This window comes from Cricetulus griseus, chromosome 8, assembly GCF_003668045.3.
Source record: "Cricetulus griseus strain 17A/GY chromosome 8, alternate assembly CriGri-PICRH-1.0, whole genome shotgun sequence".
Lineage (NCBI taxonomy): Eukaryota > Metazoa > Chordata > Mammalia > Rodentia > Cricetidae > Cricetulus > Cricetulus griseus.
Genome location: NC_048601.1, coordinates 94,298,229 through 94,320,868, shown reverse-complemented (window position 1 = coordinate 94,320,868; position 22,640 = coordinate 94,298,229). Strand labels below are relative to the sequence as shown.

General features: G+C 42.4%; 1 protein-coding gene across 1 annotated transcript in view; it reads left to right on the top strand.

Moving 5' to 3' along the window:
* Rbm33 (RNA binding motif protein 33) overlaps positions 1–22,640 on the top strand; it is a 108,693-nt gene that overhangs the window by 68,851 nt on the left and 17,202 nt on the right. Inside the window, exons 12-16 of the mRNA XM_027428637.2 lie at positions 6,988–7,120; positions 7,686–8,026; positions 9,630–9,944; positions 11,140–11,427; positions 14,171–14,836. Coding sequence (XP_027284438.1) covers positions 6,988–7,120; positions 7,686–8,026; positions 9,630–9,944; positions 11,140–11,427; positions 14,171–14,836 — 1,743 coding nt within the window. The remainder of the gene's footprint in view (positions 1–6,987; positions 7,121–7,685; positions 8,027–9,629; positions 9,945–11,139; positions 11,428–14,170; positions 14,837–22,640) is intronic.

Here is a 22,640-nt window from a genome sequence, read left to right as displayed (position 1 = left end):
GATTAAGTTTTTGCTAAGCAATTTATGCAAAGTTCTCATCTATTCTTTTTGTAACTGAAGTTATCAGTTCTTTCTGAATAGGATTAATGTAGATAATGTCATGTAATTAACAAGAGATGCAAAAAAAGTGAAAGCACAATCTGTATAGGAATTATGAGAGGATGATAATCTCTTATCTTGGATTTTTAAAGGGATATAAAGAAAAGCAAAACAGCAGTTTGAACGGATTAGATTTGTCTTTTCTTCCCAATGGTAGAAGCACTTTAGCACTGAAATCAAGTTCCATGACAACAGTTGTAAAAGAATTCTTCATTTGGTGGAGGGAATCAGTAATTTGTTAACCTTCATACCCTTGCAGTGATAGGAGTCACCACTGACATGGCATGGTGAGATAGAACTCAGAATTGTGGCTTTTGTGGCTTAAGCATGGAGCTTAAGGAGCTGAGGTAGATGGAAAGAAACTCAAGTGTGGGGTCTTGTTCTGAGCTGCCATTCATCTGTGGTAGAACTCTAACCCCTGAGTTTTTCAACTTATTAAGGAGTAGTGGCTTCTTGAACCCGATTCTTTGGACTGTCTTGTATGGTAGGTGGAATATTGTACCTATTTGTGTGGACCAGGGTGTGAGCAAGGGTCCTACAGCAGAACCCAATTAGTGGTTTTTAAGGGGGGGGGGGAGAAAGTTTGAGTTAATAGCAATTCTGTGATGTTTGGGGGGACCCATATTACTTTTCTGCTCAGTTGTTACCTAAATTTGTGTGCCTGTATTACAGACTAAGACTGGGTAGATGGTGCATGCCAGCTGAAGCACCCCAGGATTAAAGGAAATAGCATTGTTACTGTGTCCTCTGGGATCCTGGGCTGGAGTGATGACAAGGGGGGCTCAATCTGAGAGTAACAGAAACACAGCCAGGCTGGGCAGAGGGAAACAGAAAAGAAAGGATATGAAACAAGGCTGAGATGTGGTTCCAGCTAAGAGTCCTGAGCCACAGCTTGTTACTTAATTCGGGGTCCTGACTCCTAGCTGTAATCAGCATGTGTCCGTAAGGATTCTCTCTCCTGCTGTTAGGCAGGCCTCAGAAAAGCAGTGAGTGTGGGTGGTGTTTGAGGAATCTGCAGGCACCGTTTTGATACCTAAATGGCTTCAGAGTTCCCATCTCAAGAGTACACCTTGGAGTGGGCTGACCTCACTTGTGGAACTGAAAGAGGTGCTTACCACATGGTTTGTCCAGCTCTGTGTATATTGACTCTCTGCCTCTGATTCTGACATGGCCTCTACATTTGGAGGCATCTGGAAAAAGAATGAGAATAATTTATGGGAAGTTTTAGCTTTCTGGGTTAGAGATTTCACTAATTCTTTGTGCTCTCTGGCCACATGGCCTTCAGGGGAGGCTGCATGCCAGAGACTTGCTTGTTCTCAAAAGATGAACCTAAAAGCAGAAACCTAGCAGTCTTTAGAGTAGTGGGACTTGAATTTGTGTAAAGCAAATGGCTCTGGTATGCATTGGTATTTTATTAGCACCCATGTTCTTGCAGTAACAACAGGATACTTTTCATTTTGTCAGTTAACTGCTATCCATAGACAAAAATTGTTGTCTAGCACTTGGACAAATTCAGGCAATTGCTTTTATAAATACTGTAATGGATGGGTAATTCTGCCGTGGAACAGACTCTTTTCTGCTATCTTCTTATTCTTTGATAAATTTTTGCCTTAAGGGAGGGTATTTCTAGTTTATTGATCCCCTTTTATATTTGGGTCTAACCCTGAAAAGTACTTGTTAATATGTATGTGGTGAATGATTAGGGCTGGACTTTATGTATCTTAATAGCGTTTAAGTCTCAGTTCAATCTATAGCAGAGCAAGGGAAGCTGGCTGAAGTCCTGGAAGTAGACATCAGACTGTCCAAATAACTTTGACTCTTTAAAGAAAAGATGTTATCTCTAAGAATTGGGGAGATAGATTCCTTGCTTATCTCAGAGAATTTGATGAATGCTCTCTACCTCACCCCCAGGATTTCTCAGTAGCTATGGTTCCAGCAGTCCTGGAACTTGCTCTGTAGACCAGGCTGGCCTGGAACTCACAGAGATCCTCCTGCCTCTGCCTCACGAGTGCTGGGATTAAAGGTGTGCACCATACCAACCCTACGATTGTGCTGTTCTGAATTGTCCTTTATCTTTAAACCTGTGGTTACCTGCTCTGGGCAGCAGCTGGAAGCGGCTGGGGAAAGGGCAGGGCTGAGGCAGCTGTCAGTCAGCACTGGGTTAGTCAGCACTGGGTTCTTCTGCTATACCCTAGAGCAGGTACTGCAGTCAGTGCAATTGTAAGCATCAGTCTCAGCAGGGCCCTTACAGGTTCATCTTGAAGCTTTATTGTGAGTCTTAAAAAGCTTTTATGTTTTGCTGAATCAGAACTATCGTGAGAATCTGGAGGCTTTTCTGCATACCCCACACATTGTAATGCTTATGAATATGCATTTATGCAGCATATGGGTACCTAGAAAAGAAAACTTAACAGTGTTAGCATGGGGGGGGGCAAGATTTGAGAATCCCAGTATATTTCCAGTTTAATATAAAAAGGTGGCCGGACATTGGTGGCGCACGCCTTTAATCCCAGCACTTGGAAGGCAGAGGCAGGCAGATCTCTCTGAGTTCGAGGCCAGCCTGGTCTCCAGAGCGAGTGCCAGGATAGGCTCCAATGCTACACAGAGAAAATCTGTCTCGAAAAACCAAAAACCAAACAAACAAACAAAATGTCTTTAGAAGTTACAAAGATTTAAAATAGTCTTCTGTGGACTCTTGATAGTGCTTAGAGACACTTGGGGCCAGGGGCATTGCTCGGTTGGCAAAATGCTTGCCATGCAAGGATGAAGACCTGAGTTCAATACCAAGTACACATACATAGCAAAGCTGGGGGTGGGTGGTTTATGTTTGTAACCCCAACTCTGGTGAAGCAGAGACAGGAGGATTCTTGGGACTTGCTGAGCAACCAGCCTGGCCTGTTTAGTGAGAGACCTGTCTCAGAGAACAGATGGACACTACCTGAAGAGGGGAATCAGGACTGGAGTTGTACTCCAGCCGAAGCAATGTACCTAGATTGCCATAGCTTGAAATTCTTATTGGAAACTGTGGGTTGGTCTTCTTGGAGTCCTGATTCTGACCAATAGTTGGGACAAGGTTATGGGTTAAGGAGAAAGAATGTCCTGATCTCTCCATGACTGCAGAACTCAGCATACCTTCCCTCCTAGCCGTGTGGGAGCCAGTCTGCTCTTCCAGTTACATTGGCCTTGCATCTAAGAAAGACTCAGAATTACCTGTGTGGTAGGGTGGGGTGGAGTAGGGTTGGGTTTGGGTGGGGTGGAGTAGGAGAGGGCTATGACTCTTCTGTTGAGCCCAGACCCAGTGCCAGCGTGACTGCAGATTGCACATGGAAGCAACACACGTTCTAGTTCTCTGAGCCCAACAACAGAGACAGACAGGAATGCTGGGCTTAATTATACTCTGTAGTAAAGTCTGTATGAGGAAATCAGAATGAAGGAAAAGTGGAGCTTGTGATCTGAATAGAAAGGGCAATTGCAGAGGGTCTTGTTTCTTGTATTTCCTGACAATGTAGGAGGTATATCTTGAAAGCCAGGTGCACTCTGCAGCAAGTCCCTCTGGTTCTGGGAAAGAGGTAGGCGGGGCTAACTGTAGTGGCGAGAGCAGCAGTGCATGGATAGCAGTGGGAGCTGCAGCCACACCAGGGGTGGTGAATGTAAATTCATTAGGCTTCCTGTGTTCTTTGTGAAATTGGTGGAAGCTGTAAGTTAAGTTATCACACTGATCATTGTGTAAGCATTATTAAGTGATAAATTCTCTCTCCCCTCTTCATTTTCTCCTGCATCTGCTTTTTGTCAGCTTGTTAACATAGCTAAAAATTTATGCTTTCAGTGCTTATAATTTAGCGTACTGTTTGTTTTTATGAAAAAATATGACTAAATGCAGTAATAGAATGAAAACCTAGATTATCTTAAATAGGCTGCTGCTAAAAATTAGCACCCACATTACTGTGGACAATGCTTGGATGCAGTGAGGCTGTCCAGACTGTTGCAGACATAGGAGCAGTTGTGTTGCAGATCAGAACCAGAAGATGATCAGGAAAGTGACCAGGGCAGTGGAGAAGTGTTGACGGACCAATTAGAATTAAATACACACTTGGTGATTCTTATCTGTTGTAAGGAGCCTTCCGGTTGCACAGTCCTCAGCAGGCTAGGGAGTAGGGATGTGGGTCATCTATGGTCTGTACCACAGTGGGTCTTTGAAACAAATCTCAAAGAGCAGAGTTGGTCAGGGCCTGTCTGGAATGAGGAGGAGTGGCAGAAAGTTCCATTTCTATTTGAGAAGCTGTTTCCAGGGGGATTTTGTGTTTTTGTCTAAAACAAATACATTAATGTTTCCAGAAAATTAGATGCATGTAGAAGTTTATGTACGGTGTGGTATAGTTCCCAGAGTTCATAATGCCCCACAAGATACAGGCACTGACAGTCTACCTCTAAGGGGAAACTCGATTGCTGTTTGAAATCTCCTATTCAGCCATTCTTATAGGGTCTCTGTTGGCTGGGCTTAAACTCCTTTCTGTCTTTTCAGTTTGTCCTGACTATGATGACCTGTGTGAGCCCGCACTGAGTTTTGTTTATTTATTTATTGGTTTTTCCAGACAGGGTTTCTCTCTGCAGCTTTGGAGCCTGTCATGGAGCTTACTCTGTAGACCAGGCTGGCCTCAAACTCACAGAGATCTACCTGCCTCTGCCTCCCGAGTGCTGGGATTTAAGGCGCGCACCACCAACGCCTGGCCTCCCACTCACTGAGTTTTTTAAGTGGAATGTGGTTTAATGACCATGGTATAGCTTAAAATTACTATGACTTTGACTTTAGGTAGTGATTTGACACCATTTTGTTCCCTGGCTGTGATTGATGATGCATTGTATGGACAGTGGTGATGGCACTGTCTTTGAACCAGAGCACCGCTGGTTCTCGGCAGATGATTATGAAGTAGGTGATTATGAAGCTTGGAGTCTAACTGGTTCTTGTTGGATTTACATGGTAGTTATTAAAATTCTGTGAGAATCACTGTAAGGTAGCGAGATTGATCCTTCATTCAGACCCATTCTCCCAGCTCCCCTGACCTTAAGACTAACCATATGACCAAAGACAACCAACAGTGGATTCAGGTAACATCTTGTAAGCATGCCAATTGCCTGACTCTGGAGTTGGAACTATTCCTCATCCATGCATGCTGAGATGGTCCCACTGTTTCAGACTGCCCCTGAGGTAGCAGTTCTACACAGCTTTTGAAGACAATTGTCTAATTGGAAAGGGTCAGGATTACTGATTGGCTTGGTGTGCTGGCTAGTTTTATGTCAGCTTGGCACAAGCTAAGAGTCATTTGTGGAAGAGTGAGCCCTAACTGAGAAAATACAGTTTGGATATACTTATAGGTGTTGAGTCTATCTGAAATAGTTAGGACCAGAGTATTTCAGGTTTCAGAGTTTTCTAGTTTTTGCATAGCCTGAATTTTATCCACTGAGTACCATTAAGCCAAAATTTGAAATCTGCAGTATGAAACTTTGAATGTGAGTGACTCTAGAGAGATACTGATTTTCACACTAAGGATGCTCAAGTTGTATATGCCAGAGTATGCTGACGTGTGAACCTGAAGTGGACTGCTCAGACTGTGCTCTTACACATAAAGAGCATGAAGTACGATGCACAGAATGTGTTTGATTGACTTCATGGCAGAATAGGCATGTCCATTAAAATTGCTCCTGCAGGGTTATTAAATGTAATCATGGTAACCTGTTTCAATAGAAAAGGCTTTTCTGCATGTTAGCATAGTGAAGATGTCAGGGACTTTTTCAAAGCTTCAGAGTAGTGATGTCTCCGGCAAGCACCGTTGTGTGCATGTTCAGTCAGGGAGAGCGCCTTTCTGGGCTTGGGCAGGTATGCTGCATAGTCTCAGGCTCCTCATTGTTGGCTGTGCTTTGAGGAGGGAGGGATCTTACTTCCCATGTTTTTTTGGTAATAAGAAGCATGCTCTTTAGATTTTAGTATGGTGAGGGTTGCCTCAGTCTCACTTGAAGTAGCAAGTAACAGCTAAAAGAATGTTAGCTGTGGGATTTCTGTCCTATCTCTTTCAATAAATCATAATGCTTTGTTTTTAGAAAGATGTAATGTTAACATTTCAAACTTCATTTTATTGCTGTTTTTAGTTATCAGGCTTACAGTTTTGTGGTAAATGGAAGCATTTCTTGGGTAGTATCCTTTTGTTTTGTTTTGTTTTGTTTTGTTTTTTTCAAGACAGGATTTCTCTGTTTAGCCTTGGCTGTCCTGGACTCAGTCTGTAGGTTAGGCTGGCCTTGAACTCAAAGAAGTCTGCCTGTCTATCTCCCAAGTGCTAGGATTAAAGGTGTGTTCCACCACTGCCTCCTGGCAGCATTCTTATAGTGCACTCTCTCACTTACCCCCCCTCCCCCTTATGGCTGGTGGCTGCCAGGCTTCTGGTCCTGGGTTTGTCTCTCTTTCCTGGATTTTTCCTACATACTCTTTCTGTTCACCAGCCCCGCCTATCCCTCTCCTGCCTAGCTATTGGCCATTTGGCTCTTTCTTAGACCAGTTAGGTGCCTTAGGCAGGCAAGGTGAAACAAATGTAACACCTTTACACAGTTAAAGTAATATTCCACAACAGCTTTCTAGTAATGTTAAAATCCTGAATTAATTTCTTGATGGTGTATTTTGATTTCTTGACTTCTTTATTATGGCAAAATCACTTTTTATGTAATGTCATTTACATTTGTACATAGGTATTTATCTTCAATAATGTGCTTATGTAGAGAGACAAGAGAAAGAAGTAGCCTGACCTTAAGAAATGAGTTATGACATTGTTAAGCTTGAGATTATGTGTATATTCTGAAAACTACATGGTGCTTTTAATCTTGTTTTCCATTGTTCTTTAGGGGCCTCCAGAATTTCCACAGCACACACCTGGACCTGTTCCCAACAGTTTTAATCAACCACCTCGACTTCCTCTCCAGGACCAGTGGAGAGCCCCACCACCACCTCAGGAGCGAGACCCTTTCTTCTTGGGAGGTACATGAAGGGACATGATGGTCACGAGGTGAAGTGACAGAAGCTGCATTGCATGGTGGACCTGTGTGGTTACTGCTAAAATAGCTTTTACCTCCCACTAGGAGATGTGCCGTAATGATTTTATCAGTCACTGCAGTGGCTAAAGTTAGACAGTAATTGGATAGGAAATATGACAGTCTTGTACAAAGAAGGAAATGTTTATAGAAAATGACCCATAAAACCTTCTGAGATAGCTAAAATCTAGAATTCTTTATAAAATATGCTCCTAACAGTTGGGAATAGTGAGGTGGCTTCTAAAAATCCTTGTCTGGGAAGTGTGTGGTTGGTCTTCCTTCCTTCCTTCCTCCCTCCCTCCCTCCCTCCTCCCTCCCTCCCTCCCTTGAGACAGGGTTTCTCTCTGTAGCTTTGGAGCCTGTCCTGGAACTTGCTCTGTAGACCAGGCTGGCCTCGAACTCTCAAGAGATCCACCTGCCTCTGCCTCTGCCTCCCGATTGCTGGGATTAAAGGCTAATTTTGGGTGGGGAAGGGGGTCTTTCTAACTTGAGGGTAATGTGTTACTGTTCAGTTTCAGGTGAACCAAGGTTCCCCAGTCATCTTTTCTTGGAACAGCGAAGTCCTCCACCACCTCCTCCTCCCACACTCCTGAACAGCAGCCATCCTGTCCCCACTCAGAGTCCCTTACCATTCACTCAGCCTGGACCAGCATTTAATCAGCAAGGACAGCAGCCAGTGTTCCCTAGAGAGAGGCCTGTAAGACCAGCCCTGCAGCCCCCAGGCCCAGTGGGGATCCTGCACTTTAGCCAACCAGGGTCAGCAACTGCCAGGCCTTTCATTCCTCCTAGACAGCCGTTCCTCCCCAGCCCTGGACAGCCGTTCCTGCCTACACATGCACAGCCTAACCTTCAGGTATGCACTTGAACCAGCCTTGAGGGACGCTCTCCATGTGGTGCTGATCCTTTGTGTTTCATGAAAGGGAAGTTTCAGGTTTTAATTGTTTCTGTTAACTTATGGTTAGTATGAGTAGTAGTCTTATGTATACTGTTTGTTACAGCCAGCTTTCTTGACAATATTGTTTATTTCCTGAATATTAGGGAATATGAAAAAAGTGGTTCTCATTTTCTTGAAGCTGAACTTTGCCACCCTTGGAATTTTTAAGGGTGACTTTAACATTAGACTACTGTACCTAACATTAAAGTATGTCCTGATGGTGTGTTTGCTCATCTTGTACAGTACTTTCCCCCATGTCATGTCATGTTCATGCTAGGGAGGGGAAATGGGCTGGGGGCACTACAGCTTCTTACTCTGTATGTGACAGGCTTGTGTGCCCTCTACTGGTGGCCAGTACAAGTATTTGTGACATTTTCCCTACCTATTTATTTATTTATTTATTTATTTATTTATTTATTTAATCCTTACTATCAAGATACATTGTGATCAAGCAAGGTGCAGTGGCATTGATCCCATCATCTGGGAGATGTTGTCTGTCGACAACGGGGAGAGAGTTGGTAATAGTACACTTGACTCAACTGTTTAGATTCATAGGGACTATGAGAATGGACAAAGAGGGTGGTGGTGGGAGTAGGCTGGAGAGGTGGCTCAGTTGTAAAGAACACTTGCTGCTTTTCCAGAGGATGGGATTCAATTACTTGCACCCACATGGTGGCTCACAATCACCACAACTCCAAAGTCTTCCACTGGCTGCAGTAGGCTCCAGACACACCCCTGGTACATAGACATTCATTCACCTAAAATCTGTGTATATATAAGTCAATTATTAAAAAGCATATCTAGGCTTGCAAAGATATCTTAGCATGGTAAAAGCACCTGCTACCAAGCCTGAACACCCAAGTTTGACCCCTGGAACTCACATGATAGAAGGAAAAACTGACTCTAAAGTTGTCCTCTGACTTCCATGTATGTTCTGGCACATGTTCATTGTGTGTACACTCACGTACACACACAGCCAGTTGAGCAATAGTAAACAAAACTAAAAATAAATGTTTTAAAAGAATATGTATTTAAGCTAAAAAGAAAAGATAAATATTTTCAGTGTTCAGAGGGGGTTAAATATTTTGAAATTTTATTCTAAAAATGGAATTAACTTTCCCCTCTGTTATAGAAATATTAGAATATAGGTAAGTTTAAAGAAATTAAATAATTCCATTACTGAGCATTAGTTGCCATGAACATGTGGTATGTCTTTTTTAGTAGGGAAACAGTGTGTCCTTATCTGTATATTCTTTTCCTCAGGTAATATAGTCACTATGGTCTTTGTAGTCTATTGGATTGTCTTCACTGTACCATCTGAGCACACTGTAGGAGGTCACCTTTTATGACAGTGACTAAGTTTTAGGCATTACCAGCTGATTGCTGCATTTATGATGCTTTCTCGACATGAAGCTTCTCAGGCTGAGGTTTTTAAGGAAACCATTGGGATGAAATCTGCCTAGCACATCTGTTTATAAGCTGTTGTTTCTCTCTCTCTTTCTCTCTCTCTTTGGAATGGAAGGGACCCTTGCATCCTCCGTTGCCTCCACCCCATCAACCACAGCCCCAGCCTCAGCAGCCACAGCAGCAGCCCCAGCATCACCAGCACCAGCCACCCCTCCAGCCTCCTCTCCAGCCTCCACATCAGCCTCCCCCACAGCATCAGCCTCCCCCTCAGCATCAGCCACAGCAACACCAGCATCACCACCACCTTTCCGCTCCTCCCCCTCCTCTGATGCCCATGTCTCAGCCACAGTTCAGGCCGCACGTGCAGACTGCTCAGCCTCAGCCCAATAGCAGTCGGATGCAGTGTACCCCACGTCAGGGGCTACGGCATGTGAGTATCATATGTGGCTTAACTTAAAATCCCTGAGGTAGATTGTTTTCCAGCTGTCTTGTTTTATTAATAAATACACAATATATTTTCCAAAGTAAAACTGTGATTGTGTTTTAGAGCACTTGGAAAGAAATTTAAACTGTAGATACTAGCTTATCTTTTTCTGAGCCTTAAAGGCTATGTTAATATTTACTTTTTTGATTTTTTTTGAGTCTTCTGTAGTGATTAGACAATACTGTTAGGTGGTAGTCATTCCGCCAGTGCGAACATCTTAGCCTTTGATACGGGGTATCTGCCTCTGGGTTCTGAATCAAAGCTTACATTCTGTTGTGGGAAATTTGTTTGTGGTGGTACATTTTACATAACTGTCAGCAAATATGGGTCTTGTCATGCATTGAAAGAAACTGGGGGGGTGATAGATTGCTATGAGAGTAAAATGTAGCTGCCATTGCCTTGTCCTCCATTAGTAACTGACATGACTTTCTCTTTCAGGACAAAACATAGTATTGCTAACAGTCCTGTCTATAAGTCTTCCTTTCAGTCCTGTACTTTATCCTCATAGTTTGAGGAAATTACTGAGCTGCTTTGAACCTGTCTTCCTAACCCTGCCTCTTTATAGCTTAAAATTAATCACATGAGCATTAAGGGGATTTCTAGGTAGAAGAGAGGCGTGTGTGAGTAAGTAGGTTCACAGTAACGGCAGCAACTCAGCCCCTCCCCGACTCAGCCGCCTCTACCCCTTCATGCATGGGTTCCTTGCCAGGCACGTCCAGGTGAGAGTAACTGAGACTCTTCTTGTCATAGAACTTTGTGGCACCTTTCTCCTCCAGAAAGCTGTTTATAAGATTGAAACATGCTGTTAGGTTCTCCTGTTCCATTTTAAACTTAGATGAAGTAGAAGCAGTATGCCATTGATACATTTGGGTGCTTGAAGTTTTTTGTTGTTGTTGTCTTGGCCCAGAATTTTGTTAAAAATGTTAGTTCATATACTGGAAAAAAAAAAAAAAAAACGGATTTGACTTTTATAAATGAAAGCTCTATCTTTACAGAAGCAAGTCCTAAACATCGGGGCACACAACAGCATTTGTGTTTGCCAGAGTAAGGGATCTACCTCTCAGAAGACAAGGCAATTATTGATGACAGCGATCCCTTGTGGTTTTACTCACTAATAAATTCGTGTTTCTTTTTGTGACAGAATGCATCATCTCAGAGTATAAGCAAACGACCCATGCAGCAGATGCAACCCACCGCTCCCAGAAACAGTAATCTGCGTGAGCTCCCCATAGCACCTTCACACGTGTTGGAAATGAGTGGTAATCGCTGTTCCTCCACACCTGCAGCTCAGGTGAAGCCTATTGTCAACACTTCCCCACCCTGCAGGGCTGTGGTGGCTTCTAGGAGCTCACAGGGAAAAACTGATGCAAAAGTCAAGCCGCTTAGCCCTGGGGCTCAACCTAAGGAAGAAGCAAAAGCAGAACCAGAGGTAGGACCTCTTTCCTCCATGTTTATTTTGGAATAGGGAGCCTGACTGTCAATATGTTCTGCTTAATTCACTCATTTAGAAACTGCCCATGTATTCCCCCCCAAGTAGATGCCTCTTTAGCCTAATAGACATTCATAACAGATGCTCTTACTGCTGGTGGGGAGTGGGGTGGGTGGGTGGGTGGGGGCATGTAGCCCAGTGGCAGAGCACCATAAGCAGCTTGTATTTTCATTCCCTGGCGAATACATGGGTACTCTGACATTCTCATTGGTTTATGATCTTAACTCTTCTATATTTGTAGTTATTCCTGTATTATATAGAATCAGTATATATCCAGGTTTGGCAGATATTTTCTTTGAAGGACCCAAATTCCATAAATGTTCTAGACTCACCTCACCTCTGCCATTGTGGCTCAAGGTGGTTTATAAATAGTTCTTACAGAAACAGATGTGCTCTATACCAGTAAACCTTACTCACAAAACCAGGTAGTTCTGTGGCCTTACTTATATTTGGTAATAGGTGTGGAGCAATAATCATACACGGTCTTCATTTTTGAGATCCTTGGCCTCTCACAAGCTTCACCTTTCTTAGCTATTATATGAGGATGAAATAAAGTAAGGTAGGGTTTACCTGGGAGCTGGACACAGACAAGTATAGTGACCACCAGTAAAATCCATGCTGAACGTAACAAAGCAATTGATTATTATCGTGTTTAGTGTAATGATAGCAGGGAGCATTTCCTTAAGTAAGAATTTAAGAAATTCATCCTTTCTTTCTAAAAACCAGTTTACACTGTTTTAGTCTTTTTAAATAGGTTTTCATCATTCAGGTTTTCTTCTGATAAATGATTATAATGGTTTTAATTATATCACATTAAAATTAGGAAGTCAGAATGTTTGGATGTCATTTAATAAATTGTCATTAAAAGGGTGGTTGTGGGTTTCATAATCAGTGTATGTAAGAAAATTGGAACTACAGACTAGAATGGAGTGGTTTATACAGAGTTCTTTGTGAGCTGGGTCTTGGGTTTCACTATTACAATCTTAGCTACTCTGAAGGCTGAGGCAGGAAAATCACTAGTTCAAGGCCAGTCTGGGCAACTTAGAATTTACACACACACAAAGATAATAAGAGATTAAGGATACACACACTTGCCCAGTATCCACAAGGCCCTGTGTTTGATCTCAGCACCGCCCCCCCATAAAAAAAAACAAAAAACGGTTCTTGGCAATAAATTTGATAATACCTTTGTTTTATATAACTAGCCTAGAACTTGTATACGTGTTCAGTCTAGTTCACATATGCATTTCTTATGTAATAACAGTGACTAAATAACACAAGGAGAGGAATAATTAGCCGTGTTTATTCATTTCATTTTAGACTTACCACAAATTCTTATCACAGGCAGATAATTCATGAAAATGAAATGGAAAGTTGACGGGTTTCAGGGATATAGGTTGAATGCCTTAATTTGTTTTGGTTTAGGTTTTTGTATATGTAAGTTGTACCAGGCTTATAGTTTCTTCTTTTAAAGAAATCCATTTATTTTGCTTAGCTAAAGGTGACTTATAATGACTTAGATTTATTTAATTTGTATGGATTCAGTAAGAAATAAATCTGAAGTATTTTTATCTATATCTTTGAACTTACTTTAACCCTTTTTTGACTGCTTGGGAAACAGATGCTGATGAATTAATTACTCCTGTGTTAAGAAATAGTGCATGTGGATTCTGCTCCTGGATCCTTTGCTGTTGGACTGTGGGTTTCTTATTTAAGACTGCTGAGTAACAGTCTCTCTCTTATCTACCTTTAGTTTGGTTTGAAATGTATCCAAAGCTTTGACCTTAGACAAAAAGCAGGCCAGCCCATGCCAAGAAGTCCATGGGGTACCCACTCAACTCTCCAGCTCTGTGCATGTCTTACATTTATAATTCTTGGGATTTATGCAAAATAGGCAAGATTTGTAATTAGGTGAATTCTAGATAAATTGAATCATATTCTGTACAGACTACCGATAGATGATTTTAAAGAACATTACTTTTAAGCTATAAGCTTTTGTCATTGGCTTCCTTAGTAAAAAATTTACTGGACTTTTGAAAAGGAATTCTCTGTATAGACTTTTAGTGTAGTTTGAGTCTGGGATGTTGAGGGCATTTACTTACCATTAATAGGGATATTCAAGGCATCTACTTACCATTAATATTCCAATACTGCGATTGGCAGCATTTTGATTCTGAGAAGAGTGCGTGAGTTCAAGGTCAGAAAGATTGACTTGTGGTGTTCATTATAACCAATTATTCTGTGACAAATGAGTTTGAGATCAGGCTGAAAATTCTGTACGAAAAAATCAATAGTTCTAATCAGGGCCTTTCAGGTCATTTACACCCCACCTTTTGTTGGTTTGTCAAGGAAGAGCCAGATAAAACCTCTGTGACAGCAGGCACTCATGGCTGTTGCCATTCCCATTAGAAATATATTTTAATATCTTAAATGAATAGTTTAATTGGTTTCAAACTTGTAAATGAGTGAAATTTACATTATTTCATTTTTAATATTCTGATATGATTTTTAGGTTTAGCTGTGTTAATTTACCCCTCCCGAGAGGAGAGAGTTATGCTTCTTGTTAAGCAGATTTTTCAAATGCCTTCTTTCAAATACTGAATTAAAGGTTTTGAGGAAATTCATTTATTTGAAATGGCCACCCTGCCCTGTGAAGCAAAATGAACCATGTTTTCCATTTCAGTTCCCTGATGAAGACGAAGAGACAAGGTTATATCGCTTAAAGATAGAGGAGCAGAAGCGCCTGAGAGAAGAAATCCTGAAGCAGAAGGAGTTACGCAGGCAGCAGCAGGCTGGTGCCAGAAAGAAGGAGTTACTGGAAAGACTTGCACAGCAACAGCAGCAGCAGCAGCAGCAGCAGCAGCAGCAGCAGCAGCAGCAGCAGCAGCAGCAGGTCTATGGCCCACAGACCACTGTGGAGCAGGAGGAACTGGCAGCTACATCATCACCCACAAACGGTAACCCACTGCTGCCCTTCCCAGGGCCACAGGGCAGGCAGAATGTGAAAACCAGACTTCTTGTTAAAAATCAAGATGTCAGCACTGCTAATGTTCAGCCCAAGGCGGTAAACTTTGTCCCACCTGGTGCTACCATGCAGCATCAAGGCCAGCACGTGAGACCGCTGAAGCACCCGCGACAACCGCCACACAAGGTCCTCCAGGTCAAGCCCATGGACATGGGAGAGGCCCCCCACTCTCCACAGGCAGCCAGAGGGACGTCCCTCCAGGGCCGGCCTCAGGACAGCAAGCCAGGGGTGAAGAGGACTGTCATGCACAGAGCCAACACTGGAGGTGGCGGAGACGGGCCGCATGTCAGCTCCAAAGTCAGGGTCATTAAGTTGTCCGCAGGGGTAAGTTGACAAATTTTATGCACTTCTTTGGCAATTTGTTTGCTTAGAGGCTTTAGTCTCCACAACAGAATTGAACCTGGTGTCATGTAGATTAGCCAAACCTCAAGATTGGTATGGGGACTGTCATTCAAATTCTGCTTCTGTCTGGACCCATATTGTCTCAGCTGTCTTGAGTCTAGTGAACAACCATTGTGACATCCTGCAGCTACACATTTCTCAGTTTTAGCTTCTTTCATAAATAACTCAACACTGTAATAAACAAATATCTCATAATCCAACAAACTTGAACTTCAAGTTTGTCATAGAAATAAAATTTCCTATACACATGATAGTTGTTTATAGCTGTGGGGTCAGTGAGCATGTGTGGTCAGGGGGAATGGACCCACTTTCAAGCAGCATGGACTATTAAACCTGTTCTCAAGACCCCTTTCCCTGTTGAATTTTAAAAAGAAATTCTACTTTGAAAACCTGTGTCATCTTACCATCTCAATTCAAAAGTGGAGCACTCCTTTATGGTCAACTTCAGTGAGACTGAGGAAGTGCAATTTGCACTATAGTCAGGATAAGTTCGGCACTCTAAAATAGCAAGTTCCTGCTCATAGCCTTCATGAAGAGGGTGCTGGATACTTGCTTTCTTCCCGTTGTATGATCTTTGTTAAGGTACATAATTCATATCTGTTGTCTACAGTGAATTCTAAAGCAAATGCCATTGTCCATGTTTGCTATGCTCTGTAGCAATTATACCTGTTGTGTTTGGGGAACAGGAACCCTGTCAGCATGAGTTTTTAGAATAAACCAACTCTAGTGATTTTGACTAAAGGCTCAAGATTTGCACACCAGAAAAGAAAAACCTGTAACTCCACCCATAGAGGAAAGCAGTGCCCCAAGGAATGTGAAGTACCATGTGGTTTGCTTGTCAGTTAGCTGAGTGCTTGGAGACAGAAAACAGAATTTCTCCCACGTGATATAAGGACACTTCTGTAGAACAATGCTGAGTAAAATTACATATGTAGACTACTCATATGTATCTATAATTCTTGTGTATCTGAATATTTTCCTCATGTTTTTGTGATTCAGATGCTGATTAGCAGATGATCTGTCATATTTAACATACAAAGCTGCTGTGTTTGGTGGCATAGCAGATGCTCATGTCTTTGTACAGTGGCCCTTTAGCTTTGGGTCTTACTTAACACTTGAGGCATTAGTCTGACTCATTGAGTTAAAAGCTCAAGAGAAGATGGCCACTGGGAATAGAACCTTCCCCACTGGTGAGAAGAGCTGTGTACACCCTCTGCCCCCTGAAGGTTAGCAGTAGAAGGTATTTACCTTCAAAGAGCAGCATTTGAACTAGAAAATGTACTTCCTTTCAAAGAAAAACTGTACTTAAAATCATCTGTCTGGCCAGGTGTTGGTGCCGCACGCCTTTAATCCTAGCACTTGGGAGGCAGAGGCAGGCGGATCTCTGTGAGTTCGAGGCCAGCCTGGTCTCCAGAGCGAGTGCCAGGATAGCCTCCAAAGCTACACAGAGAAACCCTGTCTTGAAAAACCAAAACCAAACAAAAAAAATCATCTGCTTAAATATAAAACCTAAATCATATTTAATATGAAATTTATATGTGATCTTACTCATATCATACTGCCTACTTCTACAACAAAGAGGAAAAATAGTCTTTGGAATTTTCCACTTAAGTAGCCACCAGTCAGGGGCTTTGGGACAGGTTTTAGCCTGTCTTTTTGACTCTTAAGTGCTGGCAAGCATTTCCAACAGCTCTTCTAATTCTCTGTTGGCAACTTTGACGAACCTGATGAGTCTCTGATGGGGTTCACTTTTATCTTGGGTAAATAGTGTTTCCTAATGCGCCTCCCCCCCAGAATAGAACTATTTTTAAGAGAACACACAATTGTGGGTTAGTTGCAAAATGAGTCTAATTATGACAGTGCAAAAAGGTGAGTAGCCATGTGTCCTAGCATCAAGTGCCATCGCATTTATTTGACTTTTATCATTGTCCTTAGTTGCTAGTAGGTTTCAATCACAGTTGTCCTCTCCCCTGCAGTAGCATCATGCTGGGGCTCAGGCCTGTGCTTATGCTCTGCCTCGAAGAATCTTGTTAGGAGTCTGCACAGAGCCAGGCATCGCAGTTGGGCTCCCTGGGAGTGTGGGGAGGACAAGCTTGTAACATGGCATCAGTCTTAGGGTTTCTAGTGTTGTGAAGAGACACCTTGACCACAGTAACCTTTACAAAGGAAAACATTTACTTGTGGCTCACTTAGAATTCAGAGGTTTAGTCCATACCCTCATGGTGGGAAGCAAGGCAACATTCATGGTGATAAAGAAGGAGCTGAGAATTTTTACATTTTTTTTTTAAGATTTTTATTTATTTATTATGTATACAACATTCTGTTTCCGTGTATATCTGCACACCAGAAGAGGGCACCAGATCTCATAATGGATGGCTGCGAGCCACCATGTGGTTGCTGGGAATTGAACTCAGGGCCTCTAGAAGAGCAGTCGGTGCTCTTAACCTCTGAGCCATCTCTCCAGCCCGAATTTTTACATCTTGATTCAGGTAACAGGAAGTGGTCTGAGACACAGGGTGTGATGGCTTGAGCATATGTGAGACCTCAAAGCCCACCTCCACGATAACAGATTTCCTCTGACAAGGCCATTCTTTCTCCAACAAAGCCACACCTCCTAATAGTGCCACTTCCTTTGGGTGCCATTTTCTTTCAAACACCACAGCATCTGTGTGGAATGTTAGCTGTATGTTTGTTTTCCAGTTCACTGTTTGAATTATGACATTTTATTTTTGGTTGAATTCCATTTTTCTGGGAGCTATTGGCTTCTAATAGGGTAAAAGTATAATATATAACTTACAAAGCTTCTTAAGGAAACCCTAGTGTGTTTCCTTTTTGATTCCTTTTTTCTTTTCTTTTCTTTTTTTTTTTTTTCCTTTTTTGAGACAGTTTTTTACTGTTTCCCAGGGTAAACTCAAAGTTTTTATTCTCCTGTCTCAGCCTCATCCATTTTTGGATTGCAGGCATGTACCACATATCCTGTTGGGAAGATAATATCTATATTCATACATACATAATTTATATGTGAATACATATTTAGTGCATATATTAAATTATTTTGAGGTTAATATAATTATATCATTTTTCCCTTCCCTTTGCTCCCTCCAAACCTTCCCTTATAGCAACTCCACCTTGGCTGTCTTTCAGATTCATGGCCTTTTTTCTTCAGTGTTTTTCAACTTCCTTAATGCTGTAACCCTTAGTATAGTTCTGCATGTTGTGGTGAGCCCGCCCCCCCCCCCAAGAAACCATAAAGTTATTGCTACTTCCTGTTAGTTTGCTAATGTTATGAATCATAATGTATCTGTGTTTTTTGGCAGTCTTAGGCAACCTCCATGAGAAAGTCATTTAATCTCCCTAGGGGTCAGGACCACAGGTTGAGAACCACCGCTTTAGTTGCATGTAATCCTAAATAATCTGCTCAGCTTGTATAACGCTACTTGTATTTATTTAGGGCTGACCTTGGAGAAAGTTTTATTATAGGGCAGAAGTGAGCACAGGCTTCCTTAGAGCTACCTCCTTTACTGTTGTCTAACCCAGAATATATGTAACTGAATCTAAAGTGTCCAGTAATCTCTTGCTTCTGGTGGTCATTCTCTAGCCGGGATACGGGCTTCCTGCTCAAGAACTTATTTTTGTGCTTGGCTATAGCCAGCTGTTCTTATGAAACCTCTTACCAGATTGGAATGTCTCAACTTCTTTGGGCTTCTGGGAGTGAGTTACGACTTGTGAGGCTACTGATTCATAGTGGGTATCTCTTGTCTTCCATAGCTCGTTTAAAAATCTAATCGTTTATCATCATGTTTTGTTTTGTCTTTTGAGACAGTCTCATATAACCCTGAACTTGCTATGTAGTTTGAATTCCTGATGTTCTTGTCTGCATCACCAGATGTTAGAATTAAAGGGTGATGTTACCATACCTGGCTTTCTTAGGATTTTGTTTCTAAACTGTATTTTGTGAAAGATGGAGAGCCTGAGTCTAAGACAGTAGGTTTTTTTAGGCTTGTCTTTTCTTTAATTACATTACCTTTAAGGCCTGTTTTCCTTTGTCTTAAGGTAATTTCTAGTTGTATGTTGGTCATCTGTATTGAAACTATTTGGGTCCTCTTTATTAAAACTGTTGCATTGTAGTATCAGGAAACATTCCTCAAGATTTCATAAGAATGATTTCTTGATATTGTTTCTTGTGTAGTTGTGATGGCTGTGTCACTGCTCAATTATTTCTGGAGGAGAATGGTGCATTTTGTACAGGGCTTGTCATTGGCATTTATCTGACATTGGCTGCTCTGAAACTCATTTTCGTAGCACACAGAGCTTGAGGCTCTCTTGTAGGGTCTCAAGCTTACTTCTTTTGTGGCCATGTGACACACACAGAAGCTTTCTAGTTTTTCCTGCAGAAAACCCATGTTTGGGTAGTTGTCAGTCTAGCTGCTTCTGTGATACAAAACAATCTTTTTTGTTTTTTTTTTTTCTCTTCCCTCTGAATCTCAATTTCCTATGTATAAATGGGCTTAATCGGTTGCTGGGAGGAGTTCTAGAAGAAAACTGATGGCAGATGGAGGCATTCCTGAGACCCCAAAGGGGTATTTGCAGTGGCTACTGTCTGTCCGGGGCTGATCATGTGCCACAAACCGTGAGGCAGGCAGAATTGCGTTTTTGTTTCACAGGGAACAAACTGAGTCTCAGGGAGGTCATGTGACCCACCTGATGCCACATAACAAAGCAGTAGGGCCAGACATCTAGCCAGGTTTAATTCTGAGTCTTGCCCTATTTAATGATAAAAGCTAAAGTGAAAGGTATAGAAAGTTTATTTACTGTGAACTACTGGAGTCATCAATCATTCTTTCTGATGAAGCACAGAAACAAACAATGAAGTGTGTGCCTGGGAAAAAGCCCTGCAGCCTCATCTGGATCATGGGAAATGGTATCCAATTCACCTGTGAGTGACCTTGGTGACTTGGATTGATTGAGCTCCTTTGCTTACCAGTAAAATGAGGGCCTGGTCTCCTTTCAGGATCTTGGAAGAGAGTGAGTGTGTTCCATAGGACAGGGCCATTGCTCAGTAAACATCACAACACCATTCTTTGGTTGAAGAAAGAAAGAACAGTTTAATGTCAGGAAAGCAGGCAGATTTTATTCTGACCCAGGTTATGAAAATTTTAGAAATTAGGCAGCAAATGAAGAAACAGTTGTTGGTTCTGTGGGCACACAGAAAAGTGCAGAAACTGCAGGATCCCCCAGCAGGAAAGCCAGCCATTTGGCTGTGGCTTTTTTGTATTTCTGTTTGTTTTTAAGATTAATTTATTTATTTCATATACAGTATTCCACCTGCATGCCAGAAGGGGGCACCAGATCTCATTATAGATATGAGCCACTATATAGGTGCTGTGAATTGAACTCAAAACCTCTTAACTTCCATGTATTAATGTTTAAAGGGTATCAGAGTACTGCTTGTGGAAGGTCCCAGTTTATCTGTGGGTGCTTGCTTTGGAAAGCTGGGTGAATGTGTCCATCTCTTACCCCATCCTTGTCATCTCTAGGTCTCCTTTAGAGAGGCGGTGCATGGGTCCCTCTCTCTGGGGGCCATGGGATGTACTTTGTTACATCTTCAATGAAAAGAGAAGTCCTGGGGCTTTGTCCCTTTACCACATTCACCAAGTGCTTATATGGTACTGCATTTGCTCCCCCATCCCACTGTGTCTCTCTTTTAATGTCCATTCCTCAGCAATCATTTTCTCTTCCTCAGATGGTTTATGAGAAGGTTAGAGGCACAATGTTGAGCTAGGCCAGAGACACTAGAGACTGCAGCTGTGTGGTGGGCAATGCTATAATTTACGTGTATCTTTTGCTTCTTCCTGATAAGTTTGAGGTTGTTTGTGTTTGGCAGACTGCCCACAAAAGGTAGCCTATCCTCGGCATGACTATGCAGGAGACTTGTCCTATATTGCAGAACTTAGCTTTGATGACTTGGGTGAGATAGTATTTGCTAAGTCTTTCCTGCAGCTGGCCTCCCCCATTGTGTCTTCAAGTTGTAGTTGGGAAGGACTTCTGTGTGAGTGCTCCACTTCTTATACTTGCTTCTCTCTACCAGCCAGCACTGATGTGGCCAATTCCAGCATGCCTTGTTTCTCTCTCATCGGTCATGCTCTCAACAGTGATTGCCTTGTCTTCACCCTCATTTACCTTATGTCAGGTTAGGTGTGTGGGGTCTTGATTTTTCAATGAACTGTCACTGCTGTTACTTACTTTGATGCTAGTTCTTGCACTGGTTGGCCAGAGAGCACCTCTTCCTGCTGGCTTCTGTGTCCATTGAGAACGCTTCCTTGGTTTTTGAAAGTATGCTTACTTTCTGTATTCAAGCTTGTTTGATGTGTCTTGGCCCTTTTCTGTGTGGTTCTGGGGTGGGTCCTATTTTTATAAGGCTTCAGTTCCTTGGAGCACAGGTGCCAGAGGCTGCTGTAATCATCAGCTTCCCATGCATTGCTGAGATAAGGTGGGGTAATTGGTTTGAAAGAGGAAAATGTTTACCTTGTCTCACCAGATCAGAGGTTTTGGTCCACAGTTTCTAAGCCTCACCTCTTCAGTGTTGTTTGACACAGTACATCATGGCAGAGAAGGCCTGCTTGTCTCCTCTCAGCTGGGCAGAGAGGCAGACAGAGAAAGGAGTAGAAATCCCTAAAATCTCGTGACCTGTTGCATTATTCCTGGGGAGACATGAAAAAATATTTGTCTCATGGATCCCAATGACAGACCAAAATAGGTTTCCACCAAAGTCCAGCTTGGTGAACCAGCGAGTTTACAGAGCATAGAGGAAGGGTATCTTACAATGATCTTACAGTTGTATCACTACCAAGTCCCTGGGATTGACATGTAAACAAGTTTGTTTCTAATTTAAATAAAAAATAATTAAAAAAAAAGAAAAACAAAAACTAGAAAAATATAAAACTGGCAGACTTTTGCAGATTGGGGGTTGAGTTCTGTCTTAAGCATAATACACAGGATATAAGATATAACCAACTACCTGAGTGTTAGGGTTGAGATGAACAGAAATGTTCATTTTATCCCTTAAATCTTGTGTCACTTTGGGAAGTACCTGTCTGACAGAGTTGAACACCTGTCCTTGGTCACAGCCTAATGTAGAATTTGCCGTGTCCCCTTCTTGTTCTCTGGAGGTGCCATGTACTCAAGCCTCTGTACTTTATCGCTCAGGACTCCCGCTGTTCTGGGGTCCTGCTGATGCGTCTGCATAGGCTGTGTCCCGCTTGCTACCCACAGCTTCCCATGCTTTAGAGCTCTGGCTCCAGCTCCTAGTCCCTGCTCCTCCTTGAGGGGCTTTCTCCTTTCTGTCCCATGTTTTGTCACTAGAACCTAGGATAGTTTCAAGGGTGTCTTAGTTAGGGTTTCTATTGCTGTGATGAAACACCATGACCAAAAAGCAAGTTGGGGAGGAAAGGGTTCATTTTCATTAGGCTTACACGTCAGCATTGCTGTTAATCACTGAAGGAAGTCGGGACAGGAACTCAAGAGGGTAGCATCCTGGAGGCAGGAGCTGATGCAGAGTCCATGGAAGGTGCTGCTTGCTGGCTTGTTCAGCCTGCTTTCTTATAGAACCCAGGACCAGCAGCCCCACTGCCTAGGAAGCCTCCAAATTGCAGAGGACCCAGACAGAACCTTACATCTAGTACATTTCCATTTTCACCTGGTAGATTTATGCCATCTGCCCTGGACC